The sequence below is a fragment of the Neodiprion pinetum genome, chromosome 1 (assembly GCF_021155775.2).
Source record: "Neodiprion pinetum isolate iyNeoPine1 chromosome 1, iyNeoPine1.2, whole genome shotgun sequence".
Lineage (NCBI taxonomy): Eukaryota > Metazoa > Arthropoda > Insecta > Hymenoptera > Diprionidae > Neodiprion > Neodiprion pinetum.
The window spans coordinates 30,031,207-30,050,550 of NC_060232.1; the positions used below are offsets into that span (position 1 = coordinate 30,031,207).

General features: G+C 43.2%; 1 protein-coding gene across 6 annotated transcripts; it reads right to left on the reverse strand.

Moving 5' to 3' along the window:
• Positions 1-555: 555 nt before the first annotated feature.
• On the reverse strand, positions 556-19,233 carry LOC124210835 (uncharacterized). 6 transcript variants are annotated; one of them, XM_069133056.1, is made up of 7 exons: positions 15,003-19,233; positions 14,774-14,924; positions 14,543-14,686; positions 14,109-14,290; positions 7,253-7,405; positions 5,001-5,207; positions 556-925 (listed from the first exon to the last, which is right to left on the reverse strand). In XM_069133056.1, exons 3-6 carry the CDS (start codon positions 14,625-14,627, stop codon positions 5,013-5,015), a joined length of 615 nt encoding a protein of 204 aa, XP_068989157.1. In that variant the 5' UTR covers positions 14,628-14,686; positions 14,774-14,924; positions 15,003-19,233; the 3' UTR covers positions 556-925; positions 5,001-5,012. The 6 variants fall into 6 exon arrangements, 5 of the variants coding, with proteins under 5 accessions (XP_068989157.1, XP_068989158.1, XP_068989154.1 ...); XM_069133057.1 differs by lacking the exon at positions 556-925 and having other exon boundaries at positions 4,756-5,235; positions 15,003-19,232; XM_069133053.1 differs by lacking the exon at positions 556-925 and having other exon boundaries at positions 4,756-5,207; positions 15,003-19,227.
• Between the last annotated feature and the right edge of the window lie 111 nt (positions 19,234-19,344).

The window sequence follows — 19,344 nt, forward strand, 5'->3', positions numbered from 1 at the left end:
CACAATGCCACGGCTGTAGGGGAAATCTTTATCCAAAGCGACGGCCAGACGACGAACGTCGTGACAAATCTCGGCGCATCGTTAGCAATGGGAAAAAATGTAACGGGGATCTATGGACGGGATTAACCCCGATATTTCGACGATTCGAGATTACGGGGACGGATGGTTGGGAGACTCGATCGCTGAGAACTGCACCTTCGAAACTCACTACGTGCTGGAGGTTATTCGACGATGAAGAGCGGAGGGCGTTAAAATTCGACTGTATAAAAACGCAAACTGCAGACTCTTGGATGGAACACGCGTCGTTTCTCTTCGTGGATAACGGAAAAAGATGATCGGTGGTAGGTAATAAAATAATATAAAGAGAAGCGATCAATTTCGATGAATATTATTTGACAAGAATTTAAAAAATCCCGCGTGAGGGCTTCCTCGGAGATTCTCGAGGGATTACGACACGGCGAATCGATGGGAAAAGTAAGAAGCGAAAAAGAAAACCGAAGAGAAACTCGGCGTTCTTGGGACGAGGACGAAAACTTTCACGGAGATTTCCTGATTTATTATCACCACTCACGTAACCGCCACCATAAAGTCTTTCCACTTTTCGCACATCTTACAGATAGGCACAGGTATGTACACCGTGTATATTATTTATATGCGTACTCACATATCTCTTGTTTTCATTTCGTTTTACGCGTGATTTCCTTCCTGTATATTGCCAGACCGTATCTGACGCACGCTTCGGTTATCGACGGTGTTTTAAAAGTCAAAAATTCGGCAAAGCAGCCTGCACGCTTTCCACGAACTTTAAAACGGCATCTTCTCGACTAGGAGCCACCTGTCGCAGCAACCATTTCATCGTCGTCGGACAGACAATCGCCACAGCCAAGGCGCTGATTGTCAGCGGTGCGATTAGCGCCCAGATTACCTGAGATAACAAAGAAGAGCAAAAGTAAAATTAAAAATACTCGGGACGTTGAATCACTGGACAATTTTCACAGAGTGAAAATGTCGATTCTACTACTGTAACGTGAGACCGTATAACTTACAGAGCGATAAGCGATATAGAAGAGCGGTAATAAAATGAAAACAACTGCGGCAGAAAATGGTGGGAGAAAGTCGGGGAGGAAAATGTATATCGGTCATATCTTTAGCAGGTATCCGACGACAGGATTCTTTTATTTTTAAAGCTTATCAAAGTGGTACAACGCGATGTGAGAGGGAATAGAGGGTGGGCTATAAATTTTTCTCGGAAATTTCCCCTCGATTCGTGCAGCCTGCGGGTCTCAAGATCCTGTAACAACTCAAGTTGAAGCGATAAAAGTGCGAAATAATAGAAGCGAGAAGAAGAAGAAGAAAAATGAAAGGAATAAGAAGAAGAAGAAGGAGAAGAAGAAGGGGGAAAAAATTAGGAAATATCGAAATAAGAAAAACCTGGGTCAACCTGAGGGTCCAGGCTTGCTTCGTCAGCGAGTGATTGTGTTCGGTAATGCAAAGTCTAAAAAAGTCTCACCTCTCGCACCGATTTACGGGGTGAATCGTCGCGGCGTTGTCACTCGACAAAGGCTTGTTCGCCGAGAAGGGCGGCGGCTTCACGAGCACAATCATTGCGTCGATCGACGACAGGCGCGCGTTATTTTTCCTCAAATAATACCTACCACCTTCCGCCGTAACTCAGAGAAGCGATCCGCATCGCGGAACTACGAGGAGATCAGATATCTGGTTTGATCGCGCATTTACAGCGCTGACCTCGTTCTCCGGAGTAACAACGATTTATCACAGCACGCGGTGTATCTACATTTGCAATTTTCTAAAGCACGCTGAGGATCGCGCGGATCTCGCAGCTTCCGAGCTTCGACTCCCGAGGATATTTGCACGTCACCCTTTCCGGCCACTCCCTCTATGCATAACGTGTTCGTCAAATGAAAACAGTCGTAAGTCGGAAATCGAATATTCATTCGATAAACTTGAACGGGATATTTGCGTGTACCTGCCTTTCCGACATCCGTTATTGTAATACAACACGCTGCGATCAGGCGCGTTACACCTGTGATCATTTGGCGAATAGCGCTGCTGGATAATTAGTGAGTAATTAGCATTGCAAAGGGCAAATTCTCTGTACGTGGGATACCCAGGCGACGACGATCCATCCCAGGATGACGGTGCCGGCTGTGTTCAAATACGACGTGTATTCCGGCCTGAGAACCGATCGGAGGAAGGGTGCCTTGGTGCACAAATCTGCCAGCAGGGCTTCAGTCTATCCGGTAGTAAGGAAAGCATCGATTAGTCATTATCTAATTAGCACGCGGAGCTCCGGATCGCAGTTGAGCCACCCCGCGGTGATTATCCTCGAGTTTAATCTTTCCCGTTCAACAGTTTGTCCTTCGTTCCATTTTTTTTATACGATCACCCCCTATTTTCACAATTTTTACACTCGCGATGGAAAGCGCATAGACGTAGATACCCCGGATCGCTTGCAAATTCGTCATGTTTTATTTTTCGTTCAACCGGAAGTGGTCGTATGGAATAGAGGCAGTACGCCAAGTACGCAGTTGCGGCCGGATTGCGGACAGCTGTGCTAACGGAAGAACGCGGTCATCCTGGGAAAAAGTTATTTTCTAGCAACCCTCGTGCTCTTCCGTAATTCAACGCGAGTTTCTCGTTACGGGAACTCATTTTGCTCCCAGCCATTTCGTTGCCAGATTTTCGGTAAACTTTGTCGCTTCGCGGTTCGGCGAGGACAAGCGGAACTGACGATTCGTGTCACGCGGAGAAATGGAAGCATTGTTGCCGGAAAGAAACGAACGTACGTCAAAGACGACGTAATGTGAGTATAAGAGATAATTTTTACCGATATCCGTTTGTTCCAAAACTTACGCGAGGTGAAAATTACTGAATCAAGACGCTGAAACGCCTGACAAGAGGGGAAACCGAAGTGGCGAAACAAAACTAATTTTCAAATATCGACGCGGAACGTCTCGTGAAAATTTTATTGTCAACGTATGTTTGTGACGAAATGGAGGTCGAACTCGCAATTGATCGGTCAAATTATAACGAAGCAATTTTACGAGCTCCGGAATATTGATTCAATTATTCAAATTCCATTTCGAATGGGTCACGTATCGCATATCTTGGGAGGGATTTCTCTCTCAATGTATATGCATACATAAAGCGTGAAAAGCAATCAAACAATCGGGACTTTGTACTCTGAAGGAGAATTATATTTCAGGAGTGCTAAAATTTGAGATTCGAGCTCTAATCGTGACCCGTAATCTCGATTTCACAGCCTTTCGGGCGAAGTTGAAACTTCGCTCGAACGAAATATCCTGACGCGGCTTTGTGTACAATTAATTATCTTGGATCAACCTTTGCCATCGGCTGCTAATTGCTTCGTACAATTAAGATGTGAGCACTTTGCATTTCCACTTAGTCCGTGTATCGATGTAGTGCCATTTTTGAGGTTATTCGGCGAGACTGAGAGACACGGTATAATTACTTTTAGTACTAACAAGAGCCGATGGATTAAAAGCGTTATCGAAATCTCTGCGTTACGGAGCTCCTCCAAAGTAAAAGTCTACCTACTTACGTTCATGTTTCGCGAGCGGTGAAAATTTATCGAACTGAAAATTTGGATTTATGATGAAAAATAACGATTCAAACGAAATCTCGTGGACAATTGAAGAGTGTCCGGTTTCAATTCATTTTTCCTGCTATTTCTTTTGCCGCGCCGCAATCTGTTTGGTTTTATGAACTTCAATAAGCGTCCCCATTTTTTATGCATTCACTTCCAGTTCACAAAACTCATCAATATCGTAGGTATATTGCTATGCACTCGGATGCGTAAAGTGGAAAACGGTAAATACGGTAAGAAAAGAAAAAAAATCACGTTGACGTCACCGCTCGATCGTCAAAGGGAAACGACAATATTATAAATCAAATATCAAATAATTCTAATACGATATTCACAAAATTGCCCGTGGTTATTCATTACGTATACAGCAGAGCCTTGATAATCGGAACGATGCCGTTTATTTCCATTTTTGATTTGCGAAAGAAAATAAGATTTCATCTGCAAAAATTAATCAACGCCGTTTATACAGGTGAAAGCCAGAATAAACTTACCGTGGAAATAATTTTCTTCAATTTTGTTCTCCCTCAAAGTTTTCTGTTGTCTCAGATAAGCAGGTAGGTATGTAATCAGAGCTAATAGGGTCAGGCTGCATCATACCAAATATTTCAATCGAGACGATGTAAGTTCAAAATTGAAAAATATGTACGTATAATATAGACTCAAAAAACTGAAATATGAAAAAAAATGTGAAGTAAAAAATAACAACTATTGTCGTGTAGAGCAAACTTAAATTATTATAATTTATGTCAAAATAAAGTGTGTTCTACTCGGCAATAGCTGTTATTTTTTACTCCACATTTTTTCATCAAGTCTCTATTATATGTACATATTGTATGTAGGAGAACAAAGGCGAGAAGATGAGGAAAATTTTAAGAGTCGATACCCAAGTTAGACGATAGCTAGAGAATTGAAAAAGATGCGGAAACCCGGGATTCTGACATGCGTATAATACCATACGATACGTAATTAATATCTCGTGGCCTCGTGGCCGAATATACTTTTACCCGGCCTCGATTTCATTGGTAAAGTGAAAAAACGTACGAAACATACCGCGAATTACTCGAATACAGATTCTTTACTAATTCGTTGATACGACTTGAGAAAGAAATAAATAGTCCTGAGCCGTATTCGGAAATAAAATCGTTTTTTACTTTCGTCAAAAAATGACGTCGTCGATTATTGTGCGACGGTGTACAATGATATTGTAGTTTCGTTTAAAAGCACATGTGATATGATCATAGGCAAAAAATTGTCATGCGATTGTTTTCAAAGCTGAAAGCCAGTAGATTCGTAACAGGAAAAATATATCCCATCCATAACCGCCGTATGACTTGTAATTCGACGATTTGCGTAATGGCCAAGTTATTTATACTCGTGCGATGCTTCAGGAACAGCTCGATCCGCTACTCGGTCCATTATTCTCCAGGTATTCTTCAAGATCTAATTCATCAGGGGGAGAAAGAAGCTCGTCGATGTCGTCGAGGTTCGGGCGTTGGCTATTCGAGGAATCAGCCTCTTGGCAGTGAAACATTTCGACCGTCACACGGGAACTTAGCCGGGCCGTTAAGATGATCAGGATCTGAGAGCAACCACGAGTACAAGATTAACTGGCAGAGGGCTCGTCGGCCATGCCTTGTTCACAACGTGTCTTTGACGGTAAGCCCAGCGCCAAACCGAATCCCTCGACTTTCCTGTCCCGCCCCGAATTTCATCCCTACAACCAGACACCGGACCGGGGTTGGAAACTGTCCTTGAAAAGTCGAGGTTTCGGTGACTCTGGACCACGTATAATTTTCGCGACATCCGTAACACCCAGTTATTTACTCTCTGTATCGTTTTATTTGCAACGAAGTTATGAATAATCAAGATTTTCGGTTTCAAGGTCGCATTATACGTAAATACGTATATATTATACACCACGGGCTTGATTTTTACTGCTTATAAAAACACAAAAATCCAATTTTGAACGAGTAACCCTAATCGATTGGTTTTTAATATCTTTCACGAATCTTCTGTTGAAAAAGGAATATTTTGAAAACATGATGAAAGTGGGCAGGCTTTTGGTTCAGAATCTACAGGCGGAGCAAGTAATTAAAAAATGAGAAAAATCGGATTGAATATAAATTCCAAGAATACGAATTTACGTTTTGTTCGTTCCGTCTCACTTTTTTTCTCGCACAAATTATGTTTCCAATTTTGGGAGCAGTAAAAATTAAACTCTATTCCAACAAATTTAAAACCCAGTGAAAAATGTTTTTTTTTCTGTACACTCTACGCCATGATTAAAAATAAAAAAAACAACCGCCGATGATTAGGGTCATACTTAGGTCGGTTTGTTGTGAAATGCGTCACGTACACTTTTCTCTTCGGCTACAACTTTCGACACATAGTCCGCGCCTCCGACCGAACCCTTTACAAATCCTGCCGAATTTCCGATTACCCACGCAACGACGAATATTGTTTGCACGAAGGTGTGTGTGATATAGTATACAATATAAAGGAAAGACATTCTAACGCGAAGAATGTCGCATAGTTCGCGTGCACCTCGTCTGGCCATCTGAACTCGGTTTGCATCACAATTACAGTGTACGTAGATACGCTGAGTACATGGTGCCGGTGTAATTATGGAAATGAGCCTCATTGTTTGTTAATCGGACAGCAGATCTCTGCGGCGAGGACGCGACGGTTTATCTGCGTTGGCTTGAATCACGTATACCGCAAGGTACCTACGTAATTTTGAAGCGAAAATAAGTTTCAGGCCAAGCGCCGTAGAAACAACGCGGAAAGAATATCCTTACAAATACTTGACGCGTGAAACTTGTTCAATCGACATCTCGACGAGGTTGAGTTAAATTAAAAATCAGCTCGCTGGAATTGTAATTTCAAATCAATGTAGGCGTGACAGATACGGTCTAGATACCCATATTTCAAGGCTCACAGGCGAAGAATCGAGGAAAATAGAATCATCTCGTTCTGAACGCACATGATCTGCATTGTTCAGTGTCAGAACACAACTAACGCAGTCTGTCGTGTTTGTTTATGAATTTTTAAGCCTCGTTGGCAAGGTCTGTTTATACCTATAGCTCCGGCTGCTCTTTTCTCTGCATTTTTTTTTTTTTAACTCATTTTTCGAATGGTGCAATTTATTATCTCGCAATAGTCGGTTAATTATACAGTATTTCTTCTCCCCTTCATCCGTTTACGGTAAAATAAATAATGAATTTACGTTTGACGCATTTTATATACGCCTCCATACCGAACTCAAACAAAGTTCTAAATTTAATCGTAAAATCAGACGCAAATATTTATCCAGTTTGAAGAACGACAATATGTGCCGAAATAATTAATTATTGGTTTTCAAACGGTGAAATTCCCTCGTATACCAAACTCAAACACAGATCCGAATTTAATCGTAAAATTAGGCACAAACAAGCAGGTTCGGAGAAACAGAAAACAGCTAAAAACGACGTAACAATTAGCGAGCAGGACTCGATGCGAGCTCGTTGATACGGTGACGATAAAACAATCTGGCAATCGGAACGGATGAGAATATGAAAATTACGGCAGTCAAAAATTATTCGCGACGACGAGGACACCGATTTTTTTTTTTTATTTATTACTCACAAGTATCAGGTCGTTCACTTGATGTAAAAAATAATTTGTCATCGGTGTGACAATCACGAATATCCACTCGGCGATGTGCGACAAGACTGACAACATCACGAGGAATCCAGTCAGTATGAACAATGCGGTGAGTTCCAAAACACCGACGGCAATCTGAAACGTGAAATAATATCGTACGCCCAAAATCAGACTGCAGCACCTAAAAAAATCCCCCCTCTTCAAAACTGCTGTAAAAACTCGTTACTTTAATTTGACCAGAAATTCGTAAGAATACTTTTTTCCAGATGTTACGGTTCTGTTTTAGGGATGCGACATGTGAACCGAATTGCTCACATCGAATAACGGGACACGAACGACCCTAATTTTATTTTCAACGTAGCGCCGATATTTCAATTTGTTTCAATGTATACAGTATTTATTACATGTTCGTGCGACACTCGGATAGCCGTGCAATTATCTGTAAAGCGATTAGATACGAGCGTGTGATTGTGTTAGCTGCAATCCTTTAATTTCAGCCGATTTCAATCGCAAAACATACATTTCCCCACGATCAGGGGGCTGGACGGTGCCAACTTCGGGCCTATCATCGTCAAATAAATTCCCCGATAGTCGAACGCGAAAAGCTTGAATACTCACCGTTAAAATCGTCATTTTATTGGTTTCGACGCCCAAAGCGTGCGGTTTGGAGGGTTAGCCAGGGTGATCAAGGCCGAAAGATTGTGATATCCTGATCCGAAAGTTTCATTTTAATTCCGCCGTGATTGTGGAGAGGCTTCTTCGTCGGACAACATTTTGGCTTCTGGGACAGTAATTTTACCTCCGCATTTGTTCAGGGATTCAGAAAGGACGAGTCAAACTTCGAGGGTTGAAAAAATTCTGCCGACCGACACGCGATCCATCTTTTTAGACAGATGCGTAAAAAGCAGCCGGCCGCCGATATCCTTTTGTTTGCGATACGCAAGCGGAGAGTGAGTGGGACGTGCAATCAGGATAATCGTAGACACTCTTCGATATTCGGCCGAACCGTTTCACCGTGAAAGATATCATTGGAGCCAATCGTCGGGGGTTCACCGGCACTCAGATCTACCATTAATCATATCTCCGATCCCGTCATTGGCAGTAAACATTCAACGAGCTTTCGGCATTAGACGTTTGACGTTCAATCAGGTCTCGGATCGGTCCGTCGCGTCGTCGTCCTGCAGAAGTTGATTGGTCTGACCGATCCGAGAAGCTTTCATTCACACCCGCTGGCTCGCATCAAACGTCCAACGCTTTATTTATCTTTTTACTCACTCAAGCCGTAGAAGCCTCGTACAAGGCTTATCTCAGCTACGGTAGACGTTACATGTTGAATGGTTATTCACGTCGAAGAATACGCTCAACGTTTTCCCAATGCAGCTGTATAGGTACCCCTTATATTATACTCTAAGATATAACAGCGAGGAAGGAAAGTGGAAATGGTAAAACGAAGCGTCGATTTTGGACTGCTGGACCTGCAGGTTCGCGGATCGAAAATTGAATGGAAAATTTAAGGATAGAGCGGGAATTGTCCCGAGAATTTGCATCTCGAGTTTCGGACAAATAATGTAGCCCTGGCCTCTGTATTTCGAGCTCGTCGGCGGAAAGTTTCGATTCGTGTCGCGTGTCGGGAGAGATAGGCAGAGGGGCGGGAATTGAGAGGGCAACCGGACTACGTGTTTTCTCGTTTCAGCGAACTGGCACCGAGCTGATTATTTCGAACGAGGACGCCGTTCTCCAGGTGCCGGTTTCGCGACATTCGACAAATGCAAGACGGCCTGCATCCTCCGGTCCTCCTTATATTTTCCCGACACTCGGAAAGCGTCGAGTTGAACGTTGAATGTCAAGAATCTCATCTCAAGTGTCGTATTTGCGATTTGAACGTTTTTTTGGCTTGCGATTGGGTTTCTCCCGAGATACTCTTGCGTAACTAACGGAGTTTAGGAATACTTAAACGTTATTATGCAACGTAAACCGGTTCCAAAGATATCTACGAGCATGCCTGGCTGGATTTGCCTGCGAAACTTTTTATATTTGAAACATCGGAGTTACCGGTGACTCGAAAGTATCATTGAACTCTAGAATGCGGCTCGCATTACGGAGGGGTTAGAAATTGAGAGGATCTGTACCGTTGGGGATAAGAATGAATTTTTTTACTAAAAAACTTGAATAAATGCATACGGAAATGAGGCCAACGCCGCGGGAACTCTCGGCTGAAAATTGAGGGGTGTAAAAAGGATGCGGCGGATTTATTTCGCTAAAACCTTGCGTCGGTCTTTTGGGACCACTAAAAAAATCGGAATATAGGGAGTAGTTTCGGAAAGTGGTACGCCTGTTGGCCATTGGTGTCAGGATTTGGGTACTCGAACTCGCCCTCGTTCTCTGCACAACCCTAAGAAGCGGGATGGTGCGCGTATCGTACGAAAATCGATGGTGTCTGTGTGTGTGAGTGTATATATTCACGTGATTGACGGTGATACAAGCCTGGCGAAAAATAGTCGCAGAATTCTTTCAAGAATAGAAACCGGACGCCGGATGTTCCCAGGCCGTATTCGCGATAATTGTTGTATACTTGCACTGTATATTTACAACATGGATCCACATGAGTCATTGAATTTTTCGTTGACCTCTCTCGTTTTCTCCGTACAGTATCTTTCATTCCGAATGTCAAAGTCATCGCTGAGTCGGGAATCAGATAGTGATTACCTGTTGTGTAATAATACATCAGCTTCTTTTTTCTATACCTACGCATAGCTCGAATCGTGAACTGGCAAAATCGAGTAAATTAATATCACATGCCAGACTAGTCGACAAAACACAGTTGCGGCGAGCTTTGCCAGGTTAATTATGGTAGTTAGCGTCGAGGTTGATTATTCCGAACTTACATTTTGCTTATCAATTCGCAATCGGCTAATTCTACAAAGCAGGGTAAAACGCGTTTGACTTTCGTAGGGAACTAACTCTGTTGTCAGACCATTTCTAATCTGGAAATTGCCACGACAAAGCTCACTGTAATATATATCAGCATTCAAAACATCGCATTACTGTTTCTAACAGAGATATTTTATTACATTAGATAGACAGATAGATTATTACAAGGGTACTGAATATCAGTCCGCCTCAGCTCTCTGATTATCGCGATTATTGTTATATTAAAATTTGGTCAAAGATATCGGTATGTTGCGCGATCAGTCCGCGTTTCGAAGTGTTAAAGCACCGACTCGTGACTTAAGGAAAGCTGAAGTCGGTTTATCGAAACCAAATTTCGTCGAGCATGTAAGGGACGAAATCGAACAGAATCATCTATATCTGCGATCGGATATCATGCCCGTGTACAGAGGAACTGAACGAAGCTATTCCCAAAGAGACACTTCATTACAGACGGTTCTCCGCAGCCGCACGTCACGCACGACAATAACACGTCCGCGGTCTTCACCTTTATAGATATTCGGGAAAAGAAACAAGTGTTAAAAGAACGTTACGTTTCTCGAATAATTCGCGACTCGTGATGTTCCCGAGGAAGAGGATATTGAAATAATGGAATTGAAAGCGGTTCGACCGTTCTTGATTTGTCTGATCGGATATGTGTAATTAGGAAAAGGTGAATGACTTGCTTGGTAGTGTTTTAGAGAGAATAACCTTGCACAGTGACTGTTTTAATCGATGAGTGATAATTTCTCCTCCATTTTTTTATTTTTATGTTTTTATTAGAGAAAATGATCTCCTTTCGGGATACATGGTGCGTCTACCGCATCTTTTCAATTTACTCTTACATAAAACATCTTCAATAATATTCGTTATATGTATACAGTACGTTTTCTTCTTCCTTCTCTCACTCTATACTTTTCCTTCACGCTTCGTTCTCACGCTTTTCATTCATTCTATTTCTTGTCCTTCGTCGCTCATCAAGTCTTCAATCCCTTTGTCTGCTCCTGAGTAGTCACATTCCCTCATCACGTGGATTACCGTCTCTTTTTCCGTCTCGCATAATCTGCGTATCTTTTTCCCCTCTTTGATCCAGAATCTACTTGCTCTCCATTAGTTTCCAATCTTTGTTTTCCTTCCCTTACTTTTCTCCTGCAAATACCTTGGCATCTTTTCCGTTCTCCATCTTTTTTTTACTCTTCGTTACACGTTGACTTCTCCGGTTTACTTTCTCTTTCTCTTCTTTCTACTCCTAATACTCCGTTTCTCCATAATTCCGCCACGTTGTGAGTGATAATTACAAACGCGTGGGAAAAATCTAGATAGGGGGCATCTAAAGTGCGTTGTGACGGCTACGGTGATACATGGCGATAATGACGGTAGTCACAATGTGGCATAATGACTGGGAAGTGCGCGCGAAACCGAGAGTCAGAAATTACGTGACGCCTGAGAAACCGGTGTTTGAATGCAGAATCGAGAGGAACGTGCGGTTATGAACGAGCCAACTGGACGCCGACGTGCAGGGTGAAACGAGGGGTAATATATTCATACATAGTGCAGTAACGTAGCGGGAATGGCTCTCTGATTGGTTATTGGAAAACGGAAGCCGTATCCTGTGACCTGTTCCGCTTCTGGCTGGACCTGCAACCCGTTATTTCACGAGACCGCTGCTGCGTGAGGATCGTTTCACATGATCAAGGGGTGCGTACTTAAGGTTAACGATAATCTGGGGGCATAAATCGCACGTGTGTCATATTACGCGGTTCGATTGAAATTTCAAACATGTCTGTAGTTGTTCGGCTTCGATGTACGGTGTTGATCAGTTTCGTAGGTTATTAGGAACCCGAGTTGCAATTAGATGTGATTTCAATTAATTACGTTCTAATTATATCAAAGGAAGCTTAGAAGCATCTCTTCTTCGAACTTTCTTTCATCCCCATTTTTATTATCTATAATTTTCGTACTTATCTTCGGATTTAATGAGTTTATTAAACCCCGTGATTACGGCGCGGAATGAAAAAACAAAGGATTGTTAGCACTCTGGTAAAATTAATTTCGTTTGCGCATGAATAATTCTTAGATAATCAACGCTGTTATGCGAACAAGCGGCGTAGCGCTCACGCAGAAGGAAAAGTTTTTTCGCTGTCGCACTTGGAGCAAAAATTTCGGATCTTAAATTCCAAGGAAACGAGAGCTTGCGCGAATTAAAAAGAAATTAGGTTGCGCAAATGAAATTTTGCTGCAGACAACGAACTATGGAGAATGGCGTGTAGAAAATATTCTCATCGTCGAGGACGGAAACAGTTTTTCGCACAAACCGATAACGACTGCTAGCCGGACGCATCGTACCGGAAGTATTACTTCGGGCTGTTTTTTTTTTGCTCTTCATCCGCTCTGAAAGCTTGGTTAAAAGTGAATTAAATTCCTGGGATCTGATGCAGTTATATTCCATCAGCTAGTGAGCTGATCTATACACAGGGCATACTCGTGACGTGCCCATCTAAATGCGAACACGTGAATTGAAAGCAATCAAGGCAGGACTTTGTCATCAGCGGGCACTTCCGGTTATAACGTGGAAACTGAAATTCCGCGCTTATGTAAAGTGTGCGTACGGTACATACAAACCTATGCCAAGTGCAAGTCAATGCTGCTCGACGCTTCAGGTTATCGGAAAACTTTCATCTTTTTATTTTCAATTGGTTTCTCGTTCCTCACTTTGTCCATCAGAAATAAATGCTGTGATATAGGATACTCATCCGTGCTCGATTAAACACGTTCGTTAACATTTCCGATCAATTCCTGTATTATAATTACAGGTTTTTAGCGAATTGAAATCACATAGAAAATTATCAGGTGAATGGATTTGAGGCAACGTCATTAATTATTCATCAGCACAACGCGCAGTTGACTCGACTGAATTGCCTCGTTTTGTTGCACACCAATAAAATACGAAGTACCGATGAATTTTCTCCGCCATGATAATCATCGTCATTCGACGCATTCGTTCTTTATTGTTTTTTTCCATTTCGCCCAGATAGTCCCATCCACCACAGAGTTCGCGCCAATCGCTGATGTGGTTGAAAAGGAAAGGAACCTCGAAGAAAATTTTGAAGATGCTCCTCGGAGTTTCAACATATTATAACAGAAGTAAAATTGATGCCTTTTAAATCTTGTTTAAAAAACGGCTTACCAGCATGTTAGACTTTATTTTATCGTTGTGCTCGTGGATGACTCTGAGGTTTTTTCCGAACTCCTCGATGGCCCGAAACCTTTTAAGATACAGAGTAACGAGCCCGAGGGCACGGCGCTGCCCGTTTATCGGACATATCGTCGAGCCTTGTTTTATCTAAGACGATAATCGTATCGCGGTCGTTTACATTCGATTTATAAACTTGATCCCCTTGATCGGTGAAAACTTTCTTGGACAAATACTCGCAAAGCGAAGAGATCGGTGTAGCGAGGATCGACGTCGCCGACCCAAAATCTCCGTGTCTAATCGCAAGTTCATTTAAGAAATGTGAGGATGAGACGTGGCGAAGGATTTCTCTGACTTTAGAGGTAAAACCTTGCCAATTGCAAATGGCAATTCTGTACTTTGCGGCAGTCTGGGATGATGTAATATTCCCGGCGACGTTTTTGCCTCGGCAAGTGCTTATTATACCTGCACGTACGTTACGCGCGGAGCTTAATCCATCAGCAGGGATTCTATACGTATATATCTACCGAAACGTAGCTAATCTAGACTTGATAATTTCCGCTTGAGCGCGGCGATGTTTCCGAAGCATCAAAAGCGCGCTCAACCGCAAGCTCCTTCCCTTACAAGCCCGCATAGCCGTGGGACATGCGGCACAAAGGGAATCTGCAACGTCGGGACGGCAAAACAGCCGCGTTAACAAACGTATAAAAAGCTCACGCTGTCCGTATCCACGAAGGTAATCACGTCCGGACTAAAGCAACCGACATGTTGCCGTTCCCGAAGCTCGCTTCCCTCACTGCCGGACAAATTCTCCAGAGAAGCACAAATCAACGACCAATCCGCCCTTCGTCTGGAAGACGTCGCCCGAAGCGCAGATCCTCGGCTCCGCTGTATGCCTCCTGCAAAGAGGGAATCTGGCTCTGGTAAAATCTGGTTTTTGACAAATTTCCCAAAGCACTGTGGCCGGCAAGTCGCCTTCGCGCTGCAGACGCCCGAGCCCGAAATTTATGCACGCCGTTTCGGTGATCTGTTTAAAACTCGAGGTCCCAAAGCCACGGCCTTGAATAATTTTTATTTTGTAAACAGGCTGCCATTCTTTACCGAGAATCTGGTCGATGTTGCAATATGATAATTGAGAGATACGTACGTACCGTATTTTTCAAAGTCGCTAATGAATTCTGTGTAACATTTGCAGGCACCTTTGTTGAACGATATTTCGCCCGGCAAAATTTCCATCAGAAAGATGACCAGTTCCTCTTTCGCCAGGTTTACACGGGTATTTCTCACGCGATGTGCTACGGGCAGAGATAATCAATTAGTTAAATCGTCTTGCTGGCTCGCTTATTGTGGATAGAAAAAAAATAAAAAATCCCCGGCCTTACCTTAGCTACGACGATCGTAAGTACGACGTAAAGGACTCTTTTAAAGACTTAAAAAAACGGTCTGCAGTCCAACGAAACCGTAATTGATTTTTATCAACCACGTACCGTATTTCGGGAAGGCTATAATGAGACGAGCAAGCTCCTCGCAGAGCTGGATCAAGCGTAATTAAAAGAACATTAGATCAACTTAGACTTATTTAAGTACGATTTCATAGCCCATCCTGCTTACCTTTGCAAAAGTATGAAGATTCGAGACGAAAGGGGCTGCTCAACTTTCGTCGTTTGTAAAAAATTCGCAGGGTTCGATTTATTCAAAAGGTAATTTTGAAAGCTGAGCGGTGGGCCTGATAAAAGTTTTCTCGTTTCTAAATGGATAATGCGAAACTGTAAGGCCGCTAAAGCCAAGGTGATCGACAGTTTCGCTTCAACGCATCAGATTACTCGTCTATGATTTTATTTTACTCTTACGGTATTTCTCATGATGAAAACTGCAGCGTGTTTAACGTTATGAGTACGTCAAATGGTTGATAGCGTGGAAATGACAGAAATTTTTATAGCTATTTGACAGATTTATTGCATTGTCAACCATCGCATGTTAAAGAATCGAATGCGCACGAGAAATGATAAATGGATGGAAGTAGCGACGTGCAAATCCAAGATTCTAAAAAACGAAACACGACTAAGGTATAAAAACCAATTCCAACATAGTCGCCTGGTACGATTCTCCACACCTTGTGTTAGACTATGAGGTGTATGAAAGAGCAAGAAACTAATAACACATCTTGTACGAGTTACGTAAGGCGCGCGATGTTTTTTACACAACTGCATAAACCTCGATCAATCCGTTGAACGAATTAGTTGAATGCAGCGATCAAAGTACCAATTATATTCCACCCAGACTAATGACTTAATCTAAGCGACTGGAATATATTCTGTCGTCATTATAACGTTTTTGCTGTTAAGTCAGATTCGCGAATCAATGGAACTGAAACGAATTAAATATCCACGCGGAAACGACTTTTGAGTCTCTTCTACCTATTGCACGAAAAAAAAAAAATGTTGGAGCATTATTTTGCAGTCGTTCCTCGCACACAACCGGCATTGCTTTCGCATTCATAATTCGAGCACGTAAAAAATGACTAGACCGGTTGTCCTTCGAGTTTGAAAGATTAATTACACTGATCCAAGTAATTATGGTAACTGAGTTTACTTCCCATTAACACCGCGAGAACAACACGCAGTTTGAGAAGATTTAGATATTTCGCCAGGCGCTTTTTTCGATACCATACATATATTCGTAGTGGGAAAATATCGACTATCCGATTTACCACAGCTGGGTCAGCAAAACCCCCCGGAGACGCGAAGTAAAAACAGTGGCCGAACACTACGCGCAGCAAAACAGATAACAGGGTATCGGATCTCTGGTTAGGATCACGCCGCACCGATCTCTCGGGAGATAATTCAGCGGCGCGTGAAGGCTGGTTAGCGTATCAATTATCGATGTGGAAGATGGCTTCCTGCAGTTTGCACACTCGACTTCCGCTCCCGCGACGCCACGTATACTCCCTAATCCATATAATATTGATCGAAGGGTGAAACGAACCAGGGATGAAATGGAATTGGAGCTGGACCGGTAGTATAACGCACTGGCAATAAGTTTCGTGCCGCAACAAGGGCAGCCTCTTGCACTCGAAGATAAGAGTACGAGACCATAACGAACCATCGCTCATCCATCATGGGCGACCTCGGCTGGGCAGCAATCAGAACGTCGATTTCCTCCGCGATCCTGGTAAGTTTGAGGACTTTGAAAAAGGAGCCGAGATCCGAGATTCAAGCACCGGGACCTTGGGCTGCGAGGCATGGCGACGGTCAGATTCGAAACCGGTAAATAACGAAGAGCGTTAAAACTAATCGCTCGCCGAATAAAGCCGGGGATTTTCTCCCTAAGCAGGCAATAGCCATGCTCTCGATGCCTCGATGTTTTTTCGGCGATACGTTAGGGCGAGATCTGCAGAGACAATTCTTCCTCTGGTTTGTATTCCGCGAGACCGAAGCGCGGCGGAGGAATTTTAAAGAAAGGGAGAACTGCTCGAACGCGGGATACAAATCAGAAGCGAAATAAACGGTACGAACCATTTGGCACCGTCGGGCTGAATCACCCACAGCCTGTCTTCCGAGACGTCCGGGCGAACCTTTTTCACCAGATCACGAAGCAGCGTTATCATCTCCGAGCTTTCGTCGCTCGGGAGAACGGACAGCACTCGGGAATTTTCGTTTGCAAGCCGTCCCAATCGCGTGAAATTTCGTAACTGAAATAGGCGGCTCTGAGTTGGTTCGGCACGGCCGAATTGACAATTCACCGCGGTGATTCCGTTACCTGAAGATTTTGAAGAAGATCGAAACTCTTCGAGACTCTGAGTCTGATTTCCGACGGACAACCCGTGGACGGCAGTTGAATTACGAAGTGTGACACATCGCCACCTACACTAAGAAAAATTTCATTTGTTATAGTAACTAGAAATATTCAGTAAAATATGTGTCGTTAAGAAAAACTGTTTGAATATTGTTGGAATTACGAAAAACAAGGTACACGTGACTATTTTGCGTTGTTGTCGATACTTGTTCTGGCAATTGCAACGCAAAATCAGTTCGTTCGGTTTACTGTACTTTTTTAGTCAAACAAGGCTTTAACGTCAATTTATTGTTGCACAACCATTAAATTTTCACAATAGTTACAAGAAAATATAGTATCAGTGATCGTGATGAGAAAGAATATTAACGGATACTAGACTTTCCGGTAACAGATAGAAAACTAATTTTCATTTCGTACCTAGAACTATATTTTTCGATTGTGGTAAAAAATGAAAATAGTTAAGGACTAAGCGGTAACCGGAACTAAAGATTTCTCTCAGTGTGCTAGACAGCCGACTTGACCTACAAGTTTGGACAGAATTAATGCAGGCATCGGCGTCTCGTTGATACGAATTACCGTTCGAAAAACTGTCTGCAAATCCTAGCGAAACCCTTTCTATCTAATTGTGAAAACCTTTCGAGATCTGCATCTTTGTCATGACGCGGTCAGCGACGTCGAGCTTTCCCAGCTTGCTCAGCGCCTCGAATTTCCCGATATTACCGATCTTGAAACCGAACCTGAGGTCCTCCTCGCTTCTCGTACCGCAATACGACCGGCTTGCGAGAATCGCAGACACCTTGGTCCTGATAGGATTGGGGCGCAGGATTCTCATCGCAAACCGACATCCCGGCTCTTTTCCGCAGAGACGCCTTTAGCTTCCGTTCAATGATCTTGACGAAGCGACTGATTTCCCTCTTGCTGTACCCTCTGCATTCGCCCTGCACCCCATTATCGCATTACGTTCGCGAAGAGTTTTCACACGGCTGATGTTCCGAGCCGTGAACTTCCGCCGCTCTCCTGCGGGATGACAAGGACTCGATTTCTGGGAGAAAGGGACCTTTGTCCTTGAAATCAGGGACTTTCGGAGGACGGAAGGGCTCCGGCGAAGACGGCAACCCTCCACAGCAGGCGCAACGTCGACCTCGTGAAACGCAGGCGACCCCAGTCGCCATATGGGCTTGCAAGCTTCGTAGGGTGACTTTTTTCTAATCTTCCTTCTGCGTTTTATCGGTGGACTTTTAGGACTGACGGATTCTCGATCAAGCCTCATGTTCGCGGGGGTTATATTATATGTTCGGCGGTTTTGGTGCTCCTTTCATTCGATTTTTCAATCAATTTTGCGTACCGAGAGGATTATATATCTTACTCCGATGGTTGGCCGCGATATTTACGTCAAGATAATTAATGCACATAACTGTCAATTAGCGCTGAGCTGCTTGGTCGGAAACAAGCAAACGTTACTGCGATCAGGTTCGAGAAGTATATGTTGGTATATGCATCTACGTCACGCAGATTTTATTCGCAGAATTCGATAGCAATAAACATTGCTGTATTCAGTTTCGTCGTCAGTCGGACCTTTTGCGAAACAAACCACAAACAAGCAGCCACACTGTGGAGATACCGAGAACTGGGACTATCGAGATATCGAAAACAAATTTCAGTTGATACCTGCACCAACGACGAAGATACTGAGAAGAAATAATTTATGTTTCAGGAATAATTATTATAGTTAAAAAAAAATGACTGTCCACTTTTACGTAATGTGTGTTTCCAGTGGAAAGGTACGTCCCATCTGGAGTTACGTAACGGAGTAAGGCTGACCGGGGACTGGAGTGCGTGCATGTATGAAGTGGAGCAAGAGAGCGAAGTCAATAAGAGTAATGGTACTAAACTTCACTCGCCAACTCAATTACGCAATCCCCTGTGGAAATTTTGCATCGATAGACAAAGTCGACTAATGTCTGCCGGAAAATACGGCGAAAGAGGTGATGATCGATTTTCATACACTATGTGCTCTGTTGTAAGCCAGGCGCACGAATGACTGTCATCGCGGATTAATGAATCTGCAGTCCATTAAACATTAACCGACATCCGATGACGCGTGCATATTTTGTTGCACTGTCTCGCCATGCAGCCAAGCCTACCTGAACAGGTTTTT

Coding starts and splice junctions, on each gene's coding strand:
- LOC124210835 (XM_069133056.1), bottom strand. CDS start 14,627: ATGGAAATTTTGCCGGGCGAAATATCGTTCAACAAAGGTGCCTGCAAA. Junction 14,291..14,542: donor TAGCGACTTTGAAAAATACG/GTACGTACGTAT, acceptor CCCTCTTTGCAG/GAGGCATACAGCGGAGCCGA. Junction 5,208..7,252: donor AAGTGAACGACCTGATACTT/GTGAGTAATAAA, acceptor GGTTGCTCTCAG/ATCCTGATCATCTTAACGGC.